The 10910-nt window shown below is 33.4% G+C and overlaps 1 protein-coding gene across 1 annotated transcript; it reads left to right on the forward strand.

Moving 5' to 3' along the window:
• Nucleotides 1-5084: 5084 nt before the first annotated feature.
• LOC142520921 (NDR1/HIN1-like protein 13) lies at nucleotides 5085-6472 on the forward strand. Its single transcript, XM_075624078.1, has one exon. It carries the CDS (start codon nucleotides 5347-5349, stop codon nucleotides 6301-6303), a length of 957 nt encoding a protein of 318 aa, XP_075480193.1. The 5' UTR covers nucleotides 5085-5346; the 3' UTR covers nucleotides 6304-6472.
• The last annotated feature ends 4438 nt before the right edge of the window (nucleotides 6473-10910 follow it).

The following is a 10910-nucleotide window of genomic DNA, read 5'->3' on the forward strand; positions in this document are numbered from 1 at the left end:
GAGCGCCCAAAGCAAAACATATTTTGATTGTCAAAATAAATAAAAATTTTAAAACTTCCGCTGCGTTTGGGCGTGTAGAAAACCTATATCTAACACAGAGCTCTGTTACTATGTTAAGATTCTACTTGAATCAAATTCAACCTCAAAATCTAGCTCAAAGGAGGATTGTCCGAGTCCATGTATACAACTCCCAAGAATTTAATCCAGCTCATGTGAGACATCTAACACTCACACTCGCACATGAGAGCTAGACATCTTGCCCAAATTGATCATAATTATATACAACCAACTTCATACATGCAAATTGATAGTGTGACCAGTAATCATATTAAATAAAAGCTCATAGCCATGCACCGTTTAAGGATATACATTAGCTCAATTTAAAATCTATATGAAGATATTCAACTCGCTGTACCCTAGATTTATTTTACTACACTAATCAACGATCTCTTTTCCCAAACAAAACAATAAGAGCATACTTGATTCAAAAAATTGTTATATATATATATATATATATATATATTCATGTATTCACAATTATGGTATAACAACTAAGTTAAACATAATTATCCAGCTTGTGAATACAAAACAAGTGTCAAAATAAATCTTCCTTTGATGTTAAAATATTTCAATCTTTATTTTACCTGCTTTCTTAGACATATATCGCATTACTTAATAATCCATAGCTATTGGTAGCATGCTAAAGTAGCAATACTAAAATAAAATTAAAGAGATAATTGAAGTCCTAAGGGTATAAGATGAGTTTTCTATATGAACATATGAATCATTTAACTACTCATTATCCAAATGGTCACTTCAGCACACATGATATGAAACAAGTACTACAATGTGCTTTTCCTCTTTGGAAGCGTATGTCTTAAAAATTTATATTAACATCGTACATATCTTCGTTTAAGTGTATCTCAAGTGATCTCAAAACTTGACTTGAGTTTTTTCTTTATTTATCCTCTAACAAGTATCAATATGAAGAAAAACTTTGAGCTGATTATCATTCTAGTTTAATGGATTGTGGGAAAATCCGTTCCGATTACAAAAAAAATGATGAAATAATCTCATCTTGATAATTCTATACCCAGAAAAACTCTAATCTGACCATCATTTCGAACTTTGTATCTTTATGAAAGAAAATGTGCGCGCGTGTGTGTATATATATAGGAAAATTATAAATACACCACTGCATCATAATATAATTTTTTTTAGATAATCAGAGACTTGATAGTAGATATATTTCTTGAGGGTTTGAAGGGTCTTTTTGTGATTAGATGTTTATGTTGGCCTTGATTTCATATGAATCACATCTTGATCTAAATGGTGTAGACATTTCATTTTGTGAGCCACTACCATTTGATCGAATCTTTTGGTTAGATTTGATCTATTGAGTCCATTTGAATTGAGTGGTCTAGATCACGTGTCTTCTTCTGAACGATCACATCCTTTGGATGCAACCTTAGTCTAACCGTCGGATGCCTTCTATTATTCTAGATTTCATCTCCTTAATCTAGGTTAACCCATCCTGGTTGCTGTAGGGATAAAAATTTTCTCCAAACCCGTTGGAGGATCCGATACTCAACTTGAATGGAGGAAGGTACATAGAGATTTTTTGGACCCTCAAATATTCTATGAGAGGATGTGAATATGGTACATGGGAAAAAAGGAAGTTATATAATAAATTTTTCTTTCTTTGCTAATTATTTTTCAAAATTTCAAAAATCAAGTCATATGATAAGTTCGAAGTCATCTAACTATGTTTTTTTAATATATATATATATATATATATATATACATAAACAGGGGCGGAGTCATGATCTTGATTCAGTATATGCAACAATATATTATAATTAATAAAGGAAAAAAAGAGCATTGATTTATCGACAACTAAAAATAATGTGTCATAAAATTTGTACACAAGTTACGCCCAGCCTGTAGCATTGATAATTATGGGAAAACATCAGAAAAGTGACGAACAACAGCATGTACGAAATCCGAAATCAAAAAAAAATATAATATAAAATATATGTTCGAAAAATAAGCATGAATTCATTATCGATTGGAAAAAGTATAAAATTATAAAAACAATTGAATGATTTAATTCAGATAATGGTATTGTGCCAAAATGATCATCAAAAGCTCGAAAGGATGAGTCATTGCTTGATTCTAGTGGGAGCATTCCTGATCAAACTGATTTATCTAATCCAAGTGGGAACAATCCTGGTTATAATGATTCATCTGATCCCCAACTTAGATTAGGCTCTATGTTGTCCTTCGTGGGACAAATGGATGAATGCAATTCAAGAAGAAATGAAATCCAACAAAGTTTGAGAACTAGTTGAACTTCCATATGTTCGTGAAGCTATTGAAAAAAAAACGAGTTCTCAAAATTAAGCTAAAGGCTGATGAAACTATAGAAAGGTACAAGACTCTATTAGTGGAAAAATGTTACACTCAACAAGAGGGTATTGATTATGAAAAAAATTTGCCAGTAAGAAGATTTAATTTTATTCATCTATTGTTGGTCATAGTTGCAATTGTATTGATATATCTATAAAAGTATGGATACTTCAAAAGTTTTCTAATTGTGAACGGACATAATTACCCTTCACATGTTTTCTTATTTTTATTATATACCTATAAAAGTATGGATACTTCAAAAGTTTTCTAATTGTGAACGGACATAATTACCCTTCACATGTTTTCTTATTTTTATTGTCCAGTAACATATGTGGTAATTTCACAATTAGTCTATTAATTAATAATTAATAGTAATTAACCACATATATATGTGGATCATTGATTTATTTTCCAATCCAATCCAATTGTGAAAAGACACAAATGTCCTCCTTATTAATAAAAATCCAAAAACTCAATAAGGATATATGTGTAAAATTATAACAAATTGCTAATGAATTATCACAACAATTACATTGATTTTAGTAATTTATATCATTTCAAGAATAAAATGTAACTCATAATTAATTTTCTCAAATGATTCATCTCTATACTACATTTAAATGTTTTATCTTTTTAATTTTCTCTCTACATCATATTTTATTATTCTATGAGTTTATTAGATTTTATTTGATATTTATCATATAATTTTATTTAAATGTGTATTTCATTATTTATCATATAATCTTATTTAAATGTGTATTTCATTACATATGTTGATTTTTTATTATTTTAAAATTATATTTAACAAGAAATTAATAATCATCGATGTAGTTTATAAAAGAAAGATTTATATATAAAATTAATTATTTATGATATAAAATTCTAAAAACAAATGTAAAAAAATTATGTAGGTGTTTAAATATTATTTAAATGAAATATTATGAGTTATATTTTATTATCAATATTATTATTTCATTAGTTTTGATGAGGTACTCACGATATTTTAAATTGATAATTATTTATCGTTATAATTTATATAAATTATGATTTATGCATTGATAAATTCCACAATTTGATTGATTTTTAGTTTATTATGGCTTATACATGGTGTTTGAATATATTTTTTTAAAAAAATTGTTTCAGTTCATTTGGTTCTATATATTATGCTAATTATAATTTATTATATATCATAAAATTAACAATTTGAATTTGAATTTGGCAAAAAATTCGAAAGTAAATTATATAAGTTCTTAATTAATTTATCCGTCTAATATAATAAGAGATTAAACTCAAATAATAACAAAATTATTCAAATTATTTTTTTAGAAAATTAAATTTTTTATTTTTATTATTAATTGTTATTTACGTGCTTCATGCTAGTATATCAAATGGATGTTAAGATTACTTTTTTATAATAAAACTTGAATAAGAAATCTCATAGAACAATCATTAGGTTTTGTTGTTAAAGGTCAAGAAAATAATGTTTTTAAATTGAATGGATCAATTTGTGATCTTAAATAGTGTTCTAGACAATGGTATTTGGGTTTTTACAGAGCAATCATTTCATTATGATAGATGAAAACCATTGTGTTTGTGTGGAAAAAAACGGATAAAATTTTGAAATTCTCTCTCTTTATGTCGATGATATATTGTTATATGGAAATGGCAATGAGTATATACAAACCATTAAGAAGTGGTTGTGCTCGAATTTTGAAATGAAGGACATGGGTCGGAAAAATTACATTCTAGGTTTTAAAATTCACAGAGATCGTTCCAAGATAATGCTTGCATCATTTAAAAAATCACATGTTAAAAATATTTTGGAGTGATCTAGAATGTTAAATTGCAATCCGTTGATACTCATGTGGCCAAAGGTGAAAACTTAAGTTGTAAAATGTGCCCAAACACTTCTGAAAAACTACAAGAGATGGCTAGAGTGTCATATTCTAGTGTAGTTGGGAGTTTTATGTATGCAATGATATGTACTCGTCCCGATGTATGTTACGTCTTGGGTCTGGTTAGCATGTATCAATATAATCCCAGAAGAAGACACTGGAGTGCGATCAAAAGAATTCTTAGATGCCTAAAAGACAATACATATATTTCCTTGTTATCAAGGAAATGATCTAACATTAATTAAATACAAAGATTTGTCTTGGGTGGCGATTTAGATGAGCATAAATCCACCTCTAGATATGCTTTCTTGCTAAATGGTGAATGCATATCTTGGAGAAGCAAGAAACAAAGTGTTTATACATTCTTTTTAATTTTAAATTTATATGTTACTATTTATTTTGCAGTTATTAAAATTTTAATTTTAATATTTTAAATAATGAAAAAATTTAACATAGTCGTTTCTAACTTTTATATACTTTATGATAAAACAAGTTTATTTTTAAAAAAAAAAATTCAATGTAAGAAATAGATTTTTTTTTTAATCAATTTTTTCTCTATGATATGAGTAAAAAATTATTTATTTCTATTAAGTATGACATACATTTTAAATGATATATTAAAATTCTTATTACACATTGAATTAACTATTATTTTATAGCGACAACGAATATAAAATAGCTGTTAACAAATCACATTTTGCAATCGTACTAGCGCGAGCCCGTCTCCGAGGAATCACATTTTGCAACCGTATTAGCGCGAGACCGTCACCGAGGTGACTCTTTCAGTATAATATGGGCATATTTTTAGAAAATGATAAAAAAAAAAATAGTCAAAAGAGATTTACTATCATGTGGCACAAAACTTTTTCTGTAGGCATCTGCTAGCTTTACTTGTCTTCCATGTTTAACTAAGGTGCGTTTCTTTTCTTCCTGAAGAATTAATCCCTATTCTTTCAGTTTATTGATGTCAACAATTTTATTTCATTCAGTTATAACTCAAATTTCTCCTATCATGATTCAAACAGTATCCAAAATCTGAAACATGTTCCGACAGCAAGAGACAAATCCTCATTTCCTCCCACTTCGAAATGATCCAATACTCGAGTTCCCTTCACAGTCCCGCCACCCTCAGCATGAACCGCCTCCACGACGCTCCACCCGAACAAGGGAACAGACACCTCACAGTCCCAGTAGCCCTCACCATCCCACAAAGCAGGGGGTTCGGCCAACGTACCTTGTCGAGCCACCACCGCAGAGGTCCCATCACACCAGTACTACCCCAGCAGGCCTCAGCCCAGCTGACCACTCTATACCGCAGGCAACTCCGCCACCGCAACATGTAGCAGCAGCAGCACCGCAGACCCAATACACGACACAAACAAGCCGCCGCTCCCGCCGCCCTTCATTGCTTCAAGGCCCCACATCCCAGAAAACAAGGCCGCTAGCATGGCTGATTGCAGCATTCTGCGCACTTTTCTGGATAATTGTCATAGTCGGAGGTCTCATTATCCTCATAGTTTACCTCCTTTTCCGACCTCGGAACCCGAAATTCGACATATCCGCGGTCACATTCAACGCGGCTTATCTCGACATGGGATACCTCCTCAATGCTGACGTCACATTGCTAGCAAATTTCTCCAATCCCAACACCAAAGTGAACGTAGACTTCAGCTACGTGATCTTGGATCTTTACTATGAAAAGAACTTCATCGCTACACGCTACGTGGAACCGTTTTCTTTGATGAGAAGTGAAACCGAGTTCGCCAATGTGCACTTTATGGTTAGCCAGGTCAGGCTCTCAATGGGGCATATAATGGAGCTGAAGAGACAAATGGATAGTGGAAGAGTGAATTTTGAAGTCAAGGGTCTGTTTAGAACAAGATCCAAGTTAGGGGGTTTCTTACAGTATTCATATTGGTTGTATGCTCATTGCCAAATTACGGTCACCGGACCACCAACCGGAATCTTGCTCGATAAAAAATGTGTAACGAAGCGATGAAAGGGAAGGAAAGAAGCAAAGGGTGGTCATCTTTGTTCTACTTCCGAGTGATCTTAAGCCTCATCATTTTGTCACAGGGGCATTATTTTTGTGTTAGATCTTGGTGTTTCCTTTGTTCAAAAATTTTTTTTTTAAAAAAAGGTTATAACCGAGGCTCGAAACTCAAACTTGAGTCATTGTCTCAAAATTAAGATCTTGATATCTGTTGAACTATATAAATAATCAACCTTTCTGTCATATTTCCTACTTTTTTCTTTTTTTTTTTAACATCACGGGCCTTCCTTTACTGTGCATTAGTGCCATAGTCTGTCGCTTAAGAGAGCAATTATTCCTCGAACTAACTCATTATTTCAATCAGTGTTCTAAAAAGCCCGAGCTTAAGCGCGCTTAAACTGAAGTTCGACAAAAATGACCCTGCTTCCGAGAAAAGCGGTTAAACTGTAGTTTGACCGAATTAAGCGTAATTAAGACGTTTAACTAAGTGTGCCTAAACACAATTAGTCGCATCTATTTATTTTTAAATTTTTTATTTTGAAGGTATGTCTTTTTATTTTAAAATAATAAATTAGATTTATAAGTTAGATGTTTATTTTTTAATTTTAATTATGAATAAACATGTCTGATAATGATTTGACAAATATTTAGCATTTTTTTAATATGGTGTAGTTGCAAAAACAAATAAAGATTGCAATTTTGAGATTTTTATGTTTTTATAAATATGAGAATTAATGCATCAGACTTAAATTTATCATATTTATGTATTATTTTATCTATTTATTGGTTTGAGATAATTAAAATTACACTAAAAATAAAAAAAAACGTTTTTTCACGCTTAAGCATGTGCTAATTTCGCTTAAGCTTGAAAATCTTGGAGCTCGACATGCGCGCTTCGGGGCGCTTCACGCTTTTTAGAACCTTGATTTCAACCACTATATCCCATTTAATATAATTTAAAATACCAGAATGACCGCAAATAATTTTATTTTTTGAAATGGACTGCAAATAATTTTAATGTATGCGATATTTGAACCCTTTGAATTAAGTATTTTTTTGCTTTATCATTCACAAAGAGACAAACTGATGTCTGAGATTTAATTTTTAATATAGTTATAAATGAACAAATAATTATGTTAGACCTTGTTAAGAATGTCAGATTTGTATTTGGATCCAAAGATTTGGATTTAAGATATTTTGAGGAGTGTTGAAATCCATTGCATAAAATCCATTGCATAATATAATAATAAATAAATGATAAAAAAAGGTTGGATTTCAAGAGCAACCAAACAAGTGGATAGATTTGTTATTACATATTTGAAATATTTAGCTCCAAATCAATCAATCTAAAAACAACATAAAATTTTAACAAATTTGTTAGGATCGGGAAAGAGTTTAGAGATGGGTGAATGAACTCTTTCAAATTTTACTGTTTTTGAATTTTTTAGGCGGTTGAAAAATATTTTCTCAAACGGTTGAAAACTTGAACTACTGGTTGTGCGGAAAACAGGTCAGAGTTTTCAATGATCAATAAAATTAGTGACACCCTTAACAACAATAAGTGACTGAGAGATATTTAATCATGCAAGAAATAGATGACATCGGATTTTATGGATGTTCGGAGATTGAATACTCCTACGTCACCCCTTCTTCCTTTGTTAGGAAGAATTCCAATAAAAGACTGTGACTTTACAAAATGTTTGTAACAATCCGATCCATCCAGGACTTATCACACTGCCTGTATTGGAACTCTTAGTGATCACTTTACACTTCTGGATATTAAGAACCCTTAGTTATCCAGACACCACAAACTTTAATCAAATAACCACCAGGTTACTGATATGAAACAGTAGTTTGTTTGAGTAGCACGAAAAGATCCTCGGATAATCAAGTATGTTTCTGTTGAACTGCGTGCAGATAGAGCGAAGATGAGTATTGACTGTGATTGCGCTCTGAGATTTTTTTTTTTTGAAGGCTTCTCTGTTGATATAGCCGAATGACTTAACGGTCGGAAAGGACAGTTAACGTAAACCTGAGCTTCAGAATCAGATGAGTCGCTTTCATCTTTATGAGCAATAAATGTTCGCATTTAATCTTCCTTTTGCTCATCATACATCTGAAGCTCTTTTCTTGAGGATTTCCTCTTAAGGTAACTGTTCTTTTCGCATCAGACTGCGAAGTCTATCTCTGAGCTTCCTTTCTAGGATAGAGAGTTAAATGCATATCATTCTTGGAATTGATGTGTAATCGTTGACTTCAAGGAGTTTTGAATGCACTCAACCGGTCAGAGAATGTCTTTTAGCAATAAGTGATTCTCTTAGATGAACCGGTTCACTATTGCCATAATCTGAAGAATCAACGGTTGAAAATCAGCGGTTTGAGAAACCTGTAGGTTTTTTCCGGTTGAGCTTATTAGGATTCGAGCCGCGGTTGATTTTGATTTGTCATACACCAAAATTCTTGAAACGCTAGTTTCATTTCTTAACAATTTCCCCCTTTTTGGTGATGACAAAACTGAACCGTAAGTTTGTTTATCAGATTGAAGTTTCTTCCACAAATTCTTCCTCCTCAGGTGATGCTTGTTCAGCAAGTAGGTTGGCCTTGAAGGCAATTAATTTAGAGGAAGTTGCCTTGTCAGCAGATTGAGTAGATTCAGTCTCATGAGGTTCCGCCGTGATACTCTCAATAAATTGATCAATGTCCTCATTCGAGACAAAAGAGTTTGAACCAATGACCTTAGGTTCCTCTGGTTGTGCGATTTGATCATTGGGTGAGGAAGGCATTGATGAGATGGGTGTCACGGCTTCCTGCACTTCCTTTGGAGAAGATGTGAGCTGCTCTTGTAATTCGTTTGGGGTATCATCCGTAATAGGATTTTGAAATGGTTTAGCCGCATCAAAAATCAGAAAGAAACTGCTCTGCCTCAACAACTGAAAGAGTTGGAGCCTTGTTTGAATCATCAGGAGGCTGTGAAACATATGCGCCATGGTCAGAAAGCGGCGGAGAAACAACTAGGAGAGCCGAAACATCCTGACAGCATTGGTGTTCGGCACTAGGAGGATCCTCTATCATGAATTTTTCAAAGGTCGGGTGATCTGTTGCTTCATGAATTGGATGATCGGTTTCAAGAAGAGCTTTAGGTGAGAAGACTTTAGCATTCGCATCGGATGAATGGTCTTGACCAGCGGAGGAGGCTTGTAGTTGTTCTGATCGTGGAGTATTCTGAATAGAATCTAGCTCCTTCTGAGCTGTTGTGGTAGGTTTTGGTGAAGAGGATTTAGAGCTAGAGGCCTTCTGAGTGGCAATGGGTGGAGCTAGTTCTGAGCTGATATCCTCATTAATATCCATCAGAGAGTCAAATTTACTTTTTTCAGCAAAGCGACTGACATAGCCAGGGACAAAGCGTCCATTTCAAGTTGAGATATGACTGCAGAATCATCCTTGGCTGTAGGACATGTAGAATCAAAATTTTTCCTTTTCAACTGTATAATGATTCGAAGAGTGCTTTCTTTCATTTGAATCTCCACAAAGTCGCGTCTTTGAAGAGCGGTTTGAATGTCTGTCGTTTCGGCCCATTCCAAAATGGACCGTTCAAGCTTGGCGGCTGCCTGTATCTTTCCGGTTTGGAGGAGCGAATCAAAATTGACAGCAGTGCGATATTGAACCCATTTATCAAACATCTTCATTTTTGTCTGAACAGCCTTATTGACACGCTGACTTGTGAGGATGATGGCCGTATGAACTGCATTGTTTTGAGGTGGATTATCAATCATCACCTGTTTGCCCTTATCGGAAGAGAGAATAATAGGAACTCCTGAATAGGAGGATTGGATATCTGTCTCCGTAATTTGAATCCCTTTAAACTTGGTGACATATACTGCAGGGATAGGGGCAGGAATGAGCGGTGCAAAAATATGCTTGACCAGCTTAATCTTTGTTGGTTGTGCGGTTCTTCTTTTCTTGAAAACCTGAGCAACTGGAACATCATCTTTGGACTCATCATCAGAGCTTGTTTGTAAAACCAGTTTTCTTTTGGCTTCTTTGGGAGTAGAGACACTTTGTTTCTTTTTTTTCACAAACTTAACACCAGTTTCTGTTTTGACAGTGACGTATTCTTCATCTGTCGGTTTGTTTTTCTGAATGAATTTGTCAACCGATACCCAAGAAAACAGTTTGGTTTTTCCAACCTCAATCATGTCAACCGGTTGGACTCCTGCTTTGATCAACATGTGGCATATTTGAACCGCGAAGCCGTGAGATTGATTGTCTTTCTTAATCATGGCTACCAGTATTTTGAAAAGAATATCAGACCAGTTGATCCCTAGATTGGAGGAGATGGGGGCCATAACAAGGAATTTCTCCACAGTAATTTTATCATATGCACCAGCTTTGGCAAGAATTCCTTTTGCCACAATATCAGCCAATAGTCGAAATTCGATCTTTAAATCTCGCTTCTGGCATGTTGGGTAAGAGATAGGAGAATCAGTGAGTGAGAAGTTTCTTCGCCAAATATCAGTATTACCATCTGGCAGTGTAGAGAAGTCAGTGATGCCAGCCGTTGGTAAGCTAAACAATTCAGCAAACATTTTCTGGGTTAAAATGAAGTTTTTGTT

Source organism: Primulina tabacum, chromosome 12, assembly GCF_025594145.1.
Source record: "Primulina tabacum isolate GXHZ01 chromosome 12, ASM2559414v2, whole genome shotgun sequence".
Lineage (NCBI taxonomy): Eukaryota > Viridiplantae > Streptophyta > Magnoliopsida > Lamiales > Gesneriaceae > Primulina > Primulina tabacum.

Bases quoted from the DNA above. Each gene is read 5' to 3' on its own strand.
- LOC142520921 (XM_075624078.1), top strand. From the start codon at position 5,347: ATGTTCCGACAGCAAGAGACAAATCCTCATTTCCTCCCACTTCGAAAT.